Source organism: Carettochelys insculpta, chromosome 21 (genome assembly GCF_033958435.1).
Source record: "Carettochelys insculpta isolate YL-2023 chromosome 21, ASM3395843v1, whole genome shotgun sequence".
Lineage (NCBI taxonomy): Eukaryota > Metazoa > Chordata > Testudines > Carettochelyidae > Carettochelys > Carettochelys insculpta.
The window spans coordinates 11648446-11662753 of NC_134157.1; the positions used below are offsets into that span (position 1 = coordinate 11648446).

Sequence of the window (14308 nt, forward strand, 5' to 3'; positions counted from 1 at the left end):
TGGCACTGAAACAGAGGCGAGTGCTGCCTGGCTGCTGTTGTCTGAGGCTTGGCGATGGATAGCCGTTGTTTCCCACAAGCAGCCCGGGAGCTGCGGAAGCATACTTAGGGGTGCTGAGGGCTTAACAGGCAGAGCTGCACCAGGGGGTCCCACGGTGGGGCTGTGACAATACTGCACCAGGACCCAGGGATGCCTGCAGAGCCCCACGCACGCCGCCGCCACTGCAGTTTTCTCAGGCGCTTGGGGTAGGGTGAGTGAGCCGAGCCCCAGGTAGCCGGAAACGGAAGGGGTATGTAAGGGAGGTCAAAGGTCATTATCCCGTGATGCGCGGCGGTTGGCAGGGTTGGGGCTGGCCGCTGGTGGTCTGTAGGCTGGGTCGAGATGCCGTCGGAGCGGTACCGCTGGGAGACCCTGGAGGCGCTGAAAGGCTCCAGCAAGGGGCAGCTGAGCTACTCCCAGGACTGGCTGCTGCGCGGTGAGGTGAGTGCGCAGCCACCAGTTCTCGGGGGGAGCCCCCCTCGGGTTGAGCCGGCAGTGCACCACTCCAGGCAAGGCCTCCTGGATGGCACCCGGTCTCGGGCACATGTGGGGGTGCACTCACTCCCGGCCGGTCCTCTGGGACCGCCCCATAGTATATCCCCGCTACCGGCCAGTCCTGCTCTGGGCCCCTGTCTCCTAGGTACATAGCCAGGGATGCACCTGCTCTTGGCCAGCCCTCCTTGACTCGGGGAGCGGCGGTTCTTCAGGCACAGCTGGGGGTACATCTGCTCCTGGCCAGTGTTTCGGGGGCCCCTTCTACATACACATGGGGAGGGGTGCCTGCTCACGGCCAGCCTAGCTCACAGACACCTCCCCACCCCCCCGGAGCATCCACTTGCAAACAGATTGGGGGATTCACTCACACACACGTAGCGTATGTCTCCTGGCATTCCCTGTAGCATTTCTAGCGTAGGTGTATCATGTGTAAATAGAGCTGTGCAAGTAAGAGTGCTTCTGTCCACAAAGATAATTTTTGGGAGGTGGTGTTACGATGATGATAAAAAAAAATTCCTGCTTGTGTACGCTCTGTCTACATTAGGGTGCTATGCTGGTAGAGTTATTCCTACAAAGCATTTGTGATATAGACAAGAACTAATCACAGGCTGTATCCTGTCCACACAGGACACAGAATGAAATATTTCCTCTCTTGAACAGTTTGACTTACCATTCAACTTGATTTTAAAAGTTTGACTTCTTACCCATTCTTGTTTAGTCACTTATCTATTGTATTTGGCAAGACTAAGACACAGTTCTGTAAACAGTAGTTTTCAGTAATTTGCAGGTTTTGGTATATATAAGACTCCTCTCTGACAATTTCTGGCCCTTCAGGCTACCTCTTAGTTTTTATTGTTGCCCAAAATGACCCAAGTATTGTACCTTTACACTTAGCTTCATTTTTAAAGCAATTAATGAAATAGCTGACTTCTGCTTCCTTCTCCCTGGTCCACAGTGCATTAGTTAACCTCTGATCATTGGTGATGATCTCTGAAGAGAAAAGTTTGTTTCCAGTGAGAGAAGCTTCTTGCGAGATTTTTACTCTCTTCAATGTTTAAAAACAAAAACACTTCTCAGACTTGGGTTGACTGCAGGGTCACCTTCTTTCTTAAGTGGTGTTGGTGCTTATCTACCAGCTACAGACAGATTTGTTTTTAATTTTCTGCCTGGTGAGTAGATCCCTTGTCAGCATGCGCTAATGGACCCTATTGGGAGATAATCCTAGTTGGAGTGCTTTTCATTTGGTTGCATATATGTGACCAGTACATTTTTTTCCCCATAGGGCATTCCTATCCTCATATATAATACTTCCTTTTGAACCTTGGTTCCTCAAGACCTTTCATTGCCTCTTTCCTTAACTTTCCAAATATATCTGGAAAGCACGTTGTCAGTGCCAGTGCTTTCTAAACACAAGAAGATACAGCATCTGTCCCATAAGATGACACACTATGAAAAGATAAAGATGGGGGTGGTGAACGAAATACAACAGACAAGCAGTGTTCACACTAAGCCAGGGGTCTGCAACCTGTGGCTCATGAGGCTAGAATTGCAAAGTTAAAAAAAAAAAAAACAAAAAAACTCGTGATTATTTTTGATAAATGGTGAATGTCTAAAAGCCCGAAAATGGGCAACTCGTATCTAAATAGCAAACTATATGTGATCTCAAAACGTTGGCTAACTCCCCCTGACGTCCTCCAGAAGTTCGGAAGGTTAGTGAGTGAAAGTCAGGAAGACAATGGTACAAACACGTAAAGTGTGAGGAAATAGAACGTGTAAAAAGTTTGTGAAGGTCCTGCAGTAAACATGTATTACATTATTATTGTGTATGCACTGTTCTTAAAATAGGGGTCAAAATGTATGGTTTGATGTTATTTATTAAGGACTGTCTTATATTCACAAGCATTGTGGCTCTTGAATTATTGATTTTTTTACCAAATTGGAAAAGATGACCTCCCCTTGCTATTTTGGTTGCCAACCCCTGCACTAAGCTGTGTGGCAGCCTAGGAGAAATTCAAATGCCAGCCAGCTGATTACCAGAGCTCCTATGGTGCCCACAGCCAGCAGCATGTTTTTGTACTGATGATGCGCATCTGCACATGCCTTGTGTGCATGACAAAATTTATTCTGCACATGGGTGACAAAAATTAGAGCAAACACTGCAGACAAGCAGTACAATCAGAGCAATGTTGATTGATCAGAAATTAAACACGTTATGTTCTCCCCCGCTCCATCAGTCACCTTTTATTTTGTTCCTCAGCAACAGTACCCAGGTTCACGTCTACCTTCTCTCCTTCTCATTCCTACCATTTTATCCTTTACCTATAATACTGGAGAAGGTATTCATGGAATAAGTGAAATGAGCAAGATCATCCTAACTGTGCTGCCCAAGGATGTGAAAAATTTACTCCGCTGGCAGATGTAGTCAAATTAACCTAAACCCTAGTGTGGGTGCAGCTAGATCAAAAGACGAATTCTTCCATTGATCAGGCCACTACGTGTCAGAGGTGTGGATTAACTACAATGGGAGGATAACTTCTGTAGCTAAAGCCTCTCTGTACTACAGTGGTGCAGCTGCAATGTTTCTAACGTAGACATAAACTTAGCTGGCTTCTCGTAGGTGTGATATTGACAAAGTGGAGCCTACGGCATAGTTTAAGTGAGGAGAAGGTAAGTGGTTGTGTGGGCCAGCTCAAGAAGGGCATTCCATGGATAGGGAGTAGCAAGGAAGGAAACATGGAGAAGTTTGTGGGGGGGGAAAAAAGGGCAAATGGGCTCTTGAGATTGGTACGATAAGATGATGTAATATTGGTATCTGCACAATGAAGTTTCATGCATGAGTCCTACTGAGAGCTTTTTCAAAAGCTACTTTTATCTTAAAGTTAAATTGTTGTGTTTTGTGGATTACTTTGATATTTTACATGCTCATAAAAGAAATTCTCTCTGTCTCTCACTAGGATATTTTGGAAGGATGCAGGTGGCCTCCAAAGTTGTCTTCCTATTCTGGCTGGGTGCTGGATCAAGTGATCTCCCAATCTCTACAGGAAACTCCTCTCTCCCGAAGTTCAACACCCAATGAATTCATTCCCCCTACAGATGACCAGCCACCCTTCCTTGCAAAGACCACTTCTTCTGCCAGTCAGCTGGGCACCTCCCCACTGTCGTCTACAGCACACAGTGAAACAAAGGTAATTAGTTCACTATAGCCCATATATAAGCAGCTAGGGTACACGCATGGTGGTCTGTGGTCTTGATCTGCCTGATGGAGGATGATCTAATGGTCTACTAGTACTAATGTGTTAATTTGTTTTGGCAATGAGTATATTCTCCCTGGGCATGTTGACAGGGAAATATTGAGTTGCAAAGGTGAGTAGTATCTTGTTTCAACATTGTCTGCTACTGGGTCAGGTGCAAACTCCGTTTGGCAGTATAAAAATGTTAGCTACATTATCTTCTCTCTCCTGTCTGTCACTGTGAGACTTGGTAATACGGAAGAAGGTTGACTATGGGGTAAATCTAGGCTTTTCTTGAAGAGGAATGGGTACTGCTTGTACTTTCTCCTGCTTGCTCTACAAAGTTCTTCCAAATTGCTTTCTTCTGTTAGGCCCATGTTACAGGGTGGACTGGGGAGAAAATAGGTCCATTAGCAGCTAAGTTTTGGGGATGCAATATAGAATGGAGTGTCAAAGAGAACGTGCATACTGGCATTTCTTATAGAGCAAAGTGCTTAATTTCTTAACAGTTAAATTGAGCTTTTCAGGAGATTTTTTTTTTTTTTTTTTTTTTTTTTTTTTTGCAGCAACAGGGCCTTCTATAGATTTATAAAAGATCTTACTAAGGAAGCCATCGTGTGCAGTGCAACATGGATCTGAGCACCTTGTAAAACTCTGCCATGATTCAAAACCTGCTTTGTATTAGAAAGCAGTATGAGTCTAAGTGACTATTTCTGTGAATACAAGAAGGCTGTAAGTGTAGTTCCCTGGGGCTCAGTGTGGGTTCCCCTTTGATAGATAAATATTTATATTTCAAGAAAAACAAACACTTAGTCATCATAGCAACATAATCTACATTGTTTTAGAGCATTCAGACTTGGTATTCAGGCATCTATTAGATCATCTGCCACTTAACAGATATCTACAAAATAATTCACATCCAGACAATAAATATGAGTTTTGCATGCAGTTTGAGATGCCAGATAATTTACAGATTTGAGATGGGATAAGTGTGGACAGTTGACTTTTGTTTGCTACTTAATGGGTAGCAGCTGTTAATTGCCATGAGCATTACAGTTAGCATTTTTAAAAGCCATTTTTCTTCGTGTAAACCACTCCAGGTTTAACCTCCCTAATCTGGAACTCTCATTTGCCAACATCTGTAATCCCGCATGATTTTTAGTTAGCTGGACAACCACTTATCATGGGTGTAGCCAAGTTTACTGTACTCCTATAAAGTTTGTTTACAGCCACCAGTCCTGGCTCTCAGCGTTCTGTGCTGTTATTTAGCTGTAATTTACCTCTAAATGTCTTCTAAGAGCCAAGTAAGCAGTGAAAATGTTAGTAATCTGTGAGACAATATTGACCTCCTGTGGTCTGGCAAATTCTCTCATCGGGCACTGCTTGGGTCCCAAAAATGCCAGACGGGAGAGCTTCAACCTCTAACATGCTTTTACCTTGAATATTGCAACCAAGCTGCTTGTGTTTGGAAAAAGAAGTTATTAGAACAGGTGTCATACTTCTAAATAACTTGAACCCAGGACAAAAAGGGAGAGGAACATTCATCTCTAGGCTCTCCTGATGGAGTCAGCATTAACTCTGGTGCTGGAGCAAAGATCCAGCTTGGCCCCAAGTACTGCACCCTTGGTGCAGAGTGTCCAATCAGCACCATCTTCCACCTGGCACTGGTTCCCCTCTGACTCACTCCAACAAAGCTAAAGAACTTCCATAAGGGAAGTGCTGAAGGAGAGCCACTACCTGTGTGGGGTGGCTCAATTCTTCTGTCAGGGAGTAGGGCACCAGCTCAAACAGAGTGGTTTAGCCTGCCCCCAGCCAGGCCTGCTACCGTGAACACTGAGGGTCCTTATCACGATAGAGGTCCTTTCAGTGCCAGAGGCGTTGCATGCAACCAGGAGGATGTCCTGGCATTACTGCTGTCACACATTGGCTTTAGTGGTTCCCTGGGTCTAAGGGAAAACCTGTCGTGGGGCCTGTGGATAGGTCCCCAGGTGTGTGGCACCATTCTCCATCCCAGGGAACGTTGTGCCAGCGCTTGCCTGTGCAGAGCCCATGTGCCTCAGGTGCGGGGAGACAGGGCCGCAATAGCTTGCTGTGGTCCATGGACTTGAGGGTTTGTCGGTGCAAGTCAGAGTGCAGTTTGCTTGAGTCATGGCATAGATCTGTGGAGCAGCAGTGCCGATTCTTTATCTTACCTCCTCACAGATCATGATACTGCACTGCAGCTGCCAGTCAGTCTCCTGGGGACAATGGTCACCAATGTCCTTCCTGCACAGCAGGTTCCTTGAGAGGCCAAGATATATTCTAATTGCTGGTTCCATTCCAGGTCCCATCACCACTCAGCGTTAGACCTAGATCACTGGTTTACTGTCACCAATCTGCTGATTGCTGCCAGTCACTGGCCTCCCATGCCAGGAACTTTTTCTGGTCTAAACATTATGCTTTGGAGCAAAGTGGTTGGCACTGCTGAGTGAGGGGTTGTAGTTTACCAGTTCCTGGTCCCTGCCTGTTGCCTGTTCATCCTCCATTTCTGGCTCAGACTAGTGGTCATTGACGGTGGGCGAAACCCTAGTCCAGGAGGTACCTTTGTTGTTGTCAGCACCACACACCCCATCATAGTCTGAGAGGGATTGCTCCTCAAGAGCTCCAGGAAAGAGTTCTGAGGCGTTCTGGAAAAGAACACAGCAGCTGTGCAAGTGGCCCTTCAAGTAGTTTCAGAGGCAGCCAACTCAGTGGCCCACATGATGGCGTTGGCCATTTCCATGTGTCGGGCTTCCTGGCTGCTCCTCTGTGGTCTGTCCTTAGAAGCTCAACAGTATATGCAGGACCTTCCTTTCAATGGGCAGGCCTCATTTGCAGAGCAAAGGGACAGTAAGCTCCATGGCTTGAAGAACTCCTGCACAGTCCTAAAGACCTTGGGGCTGTATGTTCTTGCTGCAACTCAAAAGCAGTTTGAATCCATACAGTTGCAGGGGCAGGAAGCCAACTGAGACAAGAGGTCCTTTTCAGAAGAGCAAGGACTACAAATGATGCTTGAGCCGTTCTCTCTGCCCAGTGAGGCTTGACCTGTGCCAAACAAAGGTCTAAGTGCCCACTTTGAGGATATGTTTGAGGATGGGCTACCAGTTTATTCCCAGGACCCATCTTCCCAGTTTTTTCCAGCTACCCTTTCCCAGTTCCTCCATGCCTGGACCCTCATCACCTGAGACAAATTGGTCCTTCAGACAGTAGCATGAGGATACATCCTTCAGTTTGTCTCTACCCCCATCTTCCCTGGGCCGCCTCAGTGACCTCTCTCAAGTCTTCTCTTGCAGGAGGTGGAAGGGTTGCTGTGGCTGGGGGAGACAGAGAATTCCATCAAAGTACTGGAACAAGGCGTTGTATTTCCACTACTCCTTAATGCAAAAGGCCAAAGGTGGGCTGCAGCCCATTCTGTACCTGTGAAGCCTTAACAAATACCGACAAGAGTTGAAATTTCACATGATTTTTGTGGCCTCCATCATCCCTTTCCTGGATCCAGGAGTCTTGTATGCTGCCCTCAACTTGAAGGATGCTTATTTTCTTACAGCTGTCTTCCCAGGACAAAGATGCTTCCTCTGGCATATGGTGGGCCCAGGACACCACCAGTTTTCAGTCCTCCCTTTTGGCTTGGTGACAAACCAAGTGTGTTTGGTAAGTGTGGGTTGATGGTTGCAGACGTGTGTGCAGATATATCCATACCTTGACAACTGGCTCGTCAAAGGCCGATCCTAATCCAAGGTCTGACAGGATGTCTAGGAGATGCTGCCTGCAGGTCTTTTGGCCTGCTCGTGAACACCGAGAAGTCAGTGTTAATCCCTGTAGACAGAATTTATCAGAGTAGCCCCAGATTCAGTATGTGCCAGAACTTTACTGCCATTGGATAGGTTTTAGACCCTGTAAAGCCTTATTGTGGCAGTATCTATGTTTCCCCTGACAATGGCACAGGTCTGCCTGCACTTGTTTGGGCCACATGTCAGTGTGCATCTATGTAGTGCATCACACCAGGATCTGTATGTGTCCCTCCCAGCAGTGGGTAGTGTCAATTTACTCCCAGTCCAGGGATCTCTTGAAAGGAATTGTCAGCCTTCCCCTGGCAGTTCTTACCTCACTGCAGTGGTGTACTGGGGCTGACAACACCCTAGGCAGAGTCCTGTTTGACAGCCCTGCTCCCTCTGTTGAATTGGTGTTAGATGTCTCAGACTTGGCTGGCAGGAGAACAGGGTGGTGCACCTGGGAGGTCTTAAGTCTCATGGGAAGTTGTTTCTGGAAGAGATGTTGCTTCACATAAATGTAACAGCTCAGGGCAATCTGGTCAGTCTGCAGAGTCTTCCTGTCTCAGCTCATGGGTAAGATGGCAGAGCCGTGATGGACAACGTGGCCTCAATACTCTACATCAACAGGCAAAGGGGAGCATGCTCCTTGGCCTTCTGTCAGGAGGCTCCGTTTTTCTGGGATTTCTGAATCAGCCATGACATCCACTGGGAGGCTTCTCATCTCCCTAGTATCAGGAATACCTACAAGGTCACCTCAGCAGAGATTTCTTCTCTCATGATGAGTAGACCCTCCAATGAATACCTTTTGCATATGGACCTGTTGCAAATTGGCAGAGATCCCACCACTGTCAGTCGTCTGCACCCATCTGAACAGAACTCAGGCATCATCAGTGGCCTTGCTGGTCCAGGACATCTGTTGAGCTGCAATGTGGTCCTTAGTCCACACATTCATGTTTCACTACACCATCGCTCAGTAGGCTAGAAACAGCACAGCTCTGCTGAGCCCAATGTTATAGTATGGATGGCTGTGAACTCCTGTCTGGGTCCTATGTGGCATCACAGTATGTGCAATGGACATGAGCAAGCACTTGAAGAGGCAGTTACTCATAGCTGGTATTCTTTGAGATCTGTTGCTTGTGTCCAATCCGTGAGTTGACTTTCTGGCAAGAAGGAAGTGAGGGTTGGGAGAGCATCTGGTGCCCCTTATACCGTGCTATGGAGGCACTACTTCAGGGGTCACCAGAGCCACTTGCCTATGGATACTGCTGAAGGCAAATCTTCCAGCACCAGTGCATGTGGCAAACACACAGACCTAAGGTGGAATGGAGATGAGCGACACATCTGGAAGCGTGCCAGTTGCGGAACAGGCAACTGCTTTATCCCTGTTCCACCACAGACTCCCTGTGCAACTTTGAGCAAGTCACTTAGTTTCTCTGAGCCTCAGGTCCCCATCTGCAAAATGGAGATAACATTTCCCTACCTCACAGGGTGTTGTGAGGATAAATATATGAGAAATAGTCAGGTATTCAAATACTGTGGAAATGGGAGCTGTATATAAGAACCTTAGTTAGGCAGTAGTTTGATTTGTCTCTTATGGTGGATGCTATTTTCTAGAAAAAAGATTATCTGGCTTCCTGAATAACTTACTGATGTTCTAATCTATCTTTGATTTGGTTTGTTGGACTGTCCATATAGGGTAATGAAGATCTTAAACTGTTGGAGATAGACCCTGAAGTCCATCTGACGGTTCTACCGTCTAAAGCAACAGAGGTGGAAGGCTGCATATGGATGTACGAGGAAGTCCACAGGTTGAAAGGAAAGGTAACAAGTCATTTTGAATCACTCGTGTACAAGCAGACTGACCATAATCATATTTTAATTTCAAGATAATCTTGGCCTAGTTTGTGCTGCTTCATTTGCATTACCCTGTATAAAAATCCCAGTGATTATTGTAGTGCAGTACCTATCTCTATGAAAGTCTCTGGTGTGGCTGTGTAAGTGAAATCTGGCCCTTCAGAGCCTGTTCCCTTTGTGAGAAGTCAGCAGGGTTGTGTTCACAATGCATAGTGTATGTAAATGGCTCTTCCTCTCTCCTGGCAATCTGCAGGAGGGGCTCAGGCAGCGGCAGGAACAGCAAGAGCAGATGGTGAGGGCGGTTTCTGATATGGCATGTGAACAACTGAAGCGCTTTGATGAGCTGAAGGAATTAAAACAGCATCAGGAATACCAGGATCTGCAGGAAGTCATGGAGAAGAGGTAAGAGTTGTTCTGTTAGGTGACCTCTTAGAAATGCAGCAACTGACTTAAGAGCTTTGATTCTTGGATCTGTAACCCTAGAAAAACTGAGTTACTTTCTGTTGTGGTTTGTGAATGAATTGGTACCCAGTAGATGTTTTTGGTGTGTGTTGTTGATTATCGCACATCGAGAGACTGTTCTTCTTGATCATATGCTCAGACATGCAGATGGCTTTTACAAGTAAAGAAAACTTTAAAATACTATTATGGCTTAAAATTTCAGTGCATGACAACCACGCGCTGCCCTACACAATTTATACTTTATACAAAAGTATAAAATTAACTCGCTATTTGTTAATACAAATATCCTCTATTGCAGACTGAGCTGGTAGCACTGTTAAGGTTGCCCAACCCTTCCCATTCTAATATCCTTGTTTTCAGTTAGTTTAACTTTGTAAAACTTTAGCTGTTTAGCCTGAAGTTTTTCTATACTGGGGGCCGTGTGCTGAAATTTTTTGGAAGCTTTCAGTCTGTTTCTGAGAATTAGTCCTAAGGAAAAATAAATTACTTTGACCATATTTAAAAATATTTTACCAACGTTTTCTCTGAACATTGGTAATGTCTTCATGTTTTGGAATGGGGCTAGTAATTTAGTGGTGGAGGGCGGAGGCAGGGAGGAATGGCCTGTGTTAAAAAGATGTGCCTTTTGCCGTTCCCTCCAAAAATCTGCCCTCACTTTGCCAATTTATGTGCCTTTGAAAAAAATCACTGTACATGCTTAGCGTAAGTGTCTTCAACTTTAGCAACTGAAATCTCCAAAGATTCCATCCTCGCTAAGCATTTGCTATCCTTTTGTAACTCCTAGCATAGACTAAACTGTGGGGAATATGAAAAACTAGGAGTTGCTTGGTTGGGACATTGGATTATGACAGTGAGCTTGGAGGGGGAAACAAGTGCTGTCTGGGTAGGAATGAAAAGTGGTGACTGGAAATGTATAGAAAAAGAAAATGGGACTGAGACAGGGCATGACTGATTGGGGGGGGGGAGGGCACAGTACTAGATAAGCTGTGTATGTTCAAGCTGGTGGGGCTAGATGAAATTTTTAGAGCACTTAAGGAATTAGCAGTAGCAATCTCAAGACAGTTAAGCAATTATTTTTGAGAGCTCATGGAGGACAGATGAAATTCTTGATCACTTGTTGAGAGCAAATATGGTACTTACCCTTAAAAAGGGGAACAAAGAAGAGCCAGGAAATTATAGACTGGGCAAACTCACTTGAGTACCTGGAAGAACACTGGAATAAATTATTATATAACTTCATGAGCAACTAGGATAATAAGGTGCTAAGTAATAGCCTGGATTGATCAAGATCAAATCATGGCAGACCAACTTAATTTCCTTTGACAGGACTGCTGGCCTAATGGATGTGGGGGAACAGTAGGACATTTTCATGAGCAAATCACTGAAATGTGGTCTAGACAAACTTACTATAAGGCAAGTTCCCAACTAGTTGGAAGTAAAACGTACTTAGGGTGCTTCCCAATGGGTTCACCATCAAGCTGGGAAGACATCTAGTGCGGTCTTGCAGGGTTCAGTCCTGTTCTAGTGCTATTCAGCATTTTCATTAATGACTTGGAAAATGGAGTGTAAAGTATGCTTATGAAATTTGCAATTGACACCAGGTTGAGTGTGGTTGCAAACATTGTGGAAGACAGGATTAGAATTAAATTTTTCAAGACTGTTTTGGAGAATTGGTCAGAAGTCAAGAAAATGAAACTCAGTGTGGACAAGTGCGAAGTATTTCTCTTGGGAAGGAAAACCAAAGGCACAACTACAAAATGGGTAATAATTGCCTAGGCAGTAGTATTGCAGAAGAGTATCTGGAAGTTTATAGTGAATTACAAATTGAATGAATTAACAATGTGATGCAGTAATGGAAAAAAGGCTAATATTCTGGGGTGTATTAGCAGAAGTCTTGTATGTAAGATGCAGGGGGTAATTGTCCTGCTTTACCCTGCACTGGTGAGGCATCAGCTAAAGTGCTGGGTACAGGTCTGAACACTGCACTTTGAGGGATAGGTGCATAAACTCAAGAAACTCCAAAGGGGAGAGCAACAGAGATGAAAAATGGTTTAGAAAACATGATCCAAAATATGATCAAAAATGGTTTAGAAAACTGGTCATGATTAGTCTTAAGAAAAGGAGACTGAGGGGAAACCTGATAAGTCTTCAAATATGTTAAGAACTGTTATGCAAAGGAGGATAATCAATGGTTCTTTGTCTCCACAGAAGTTAGGATGAGGTAGTAATAGGCTTAACCTCTTGCAAGGGAGCTGCAGATTATATATGATGAAAATGTTTCTATGTGTAAGGGTAGTTTAACTACTAGAATGGGCTTTCAAGGGAAGTTGTGACAATTCCTGTCACTGGAAGTAAATGTTTGTGGTGGGTTATAGTAAATAGAAACCATAAAATAGTAATAACTTAAATTTAAATCAAATGATTTTTAAAAGAGAAATGTATTTAATTTAAATAACAATTATCTCTCTCTTTCTCCACATATATACAAAAATTTCCTCCTAGGTGACAAAATGATGTTGTCATCATGCAAATGCGTCTGTCTGCCGTCTGGGAAGGCTTTGGGGGTGGTTGTTGTAGATGATTTTGGTGGGGCAGTAAGGGAGGCCTGGTGGAGCTGGGCCTCCTCTTACTGCAGGTGAGGGGAGGACTTGGTCTGGCAGTGGCTGCTGCTCCCATGGTGGGGAGGGAGGGTGCTGCTCACCCAAGCCCCAGGCAGCAAGACACAGCTCTTGTCAGTAGTGGCAGCTGGAGCTTGGCTCTGAGCAGGCCTTTCTGTCTCCTCTGCTGGTGGGGGCACATGCTCCTCAGAGCCAAGGCTACTGCTGCTAACAATGTTACACTACTTCCTTAAACACTATGTTTGTGATTTCTCATCTGCCAGTAGAGAATATTTTTGTGTGCCCCACTGTGGGGCTAAAGGGCTGAGTCACTGTCATCCCCCTGCCTATCTCCTTCCCCACCACTGAGCTCCAGCTGTGTAGGGGTTGCAGGCCCTAGCTTGGGTGTGCACATCCCCAGGGTGTGTGCGGTGGGCATGCTGGGCTGGCGCTTCGCCTGCACTGCTTTGTTTTGCTCAGGTCCTCTCCCTCCCGCACACCACCCTGGCCTTCCCAGGCCTCCGTGTCCCTGGCTTCAGACTGCCCTGGCTCCAATCCCTGCCTTCCCTCTCACCTCCCGCAGTCCTGGGCTCTTGTAGTGCAACATGTACTATGTGTGCAATACATCAGTCAAGTTTTTTGCTGTACAGCTTTGTTTTTTCACTTCTCTATACAAGCAGTGCAAGATTAACAGGCTCTCTGTTAACATAGGCATTGACGAGTGTAGCAAGCAGGAGTGCAGCCCCCTACTAATTTTTAGAAAGCTGATTTTTATTTTTTTAATCCACCCTGACCAGAACTCAGGATTCTTGAATCTTTTTTTTTTTTTTTTTTGATGTTAACAAATGTTTGTGAAATATGCTGACAAAATGTCTCATCCCCCACCAGGGCTGGTTCACACAGTAATAGTAGATGGTTATCTGCTCTCAGTTACTCTGCAAGATCAAGTGGCAGAGATCACTGCAGAGGATCTAAGGATTCTAGTTCAACTGATGATCCATATAGGTATCAATATGTTACATTGGTGACAATTAAAACAGAAAAACCAGTCCAGTAGCACATTAAAGACTAAAAAAATAATTTATTGTCAAAAGTGGGTCTGTCCCACGAAAGCTCATCACCTAATAAATTATTTTTTTAGTCTTTAATGTGCTACTGGACTGCTTTTTGTTTTGATAGTATATAGACTAGCATGGCTATCTCTCTGTTACTATTCTTCATTGGTGACAATTGTTTTTTCAATTTGCTGTTTTTTTTAAACCTGGGAAATGACAAACACACATGCCTGATTAAGGTTGCAAAGTAAATCACACAAGTTAGAAAATGCCAGAATGCCTTAACTTGGGATCCTTGTCAAATCGTATGTTATGATAGCATGTGAACACATAATTAAAGATTATTTTTTTCTACAGGACCCTATGCAAACTAAATAGGAATTTGAGGTGTTAAGAGACATCTATTTAACAGTACACAACAGTAGATCAGGGTAGAAAGTGAAGACTGCATCTAGTACACTTGCCAATCTTGAATTATGAAATTAACCTTTTGGAATTTTTTTTGAACCCTGGGATACACACTTCTTTTGTGATTTATGCTTGCAATTCTGATCTGCAGTTTCTGTGCATTTACTGTCCTGATGATTATCTTTCAGGATGGCTTTCTGGTGTTTCTAGCTTTCAGTAAGTGGAGAGTGAGAGACTGCCTGTGACTGAGTTCTCCTTTAAACCACTTTAAAAGTGGCTTCTCTAATGTGTTCATAGATTGTACGTCATCCTTACTGTGGTCTTGGGGGAAGATGGTGGGGGATCCTCTAAAGAACAGAATGGTCACTCATTTTCTT

General features: G+C 44.8%; 1 protein-coding gene across 1 annotated transcript in view; it reads left to right on the top strand.

Moving 5' to 3' along the window:
* Nucleotides 1–349: 349 nt before the first annotated feature.
* GLE1 (GLE1 RNA export mediator) overlaps nt 350–14308 on the top strand; it is a 32020-nt gene continuing 18061 nt past the window's right edge. The window contains exons 1-4 of the mRNA XM_075015272.1: nt 350–480; nt 3489–3719; nt 9251–9376; nt 9663–9811. Of these exons, the coding sequence (XP_074871373.1) occupies nt 382–480; nt 3489–3719; nt 9251–9376; nt 9663–9811 (605 nt within the window). The 5' untranslated portion in view covers nt 350–381. The remainder of the gene's footprint in view (nt 481–3488; nt 3720–9250; nt 9377–9662; nt 9812–14308) is intronic.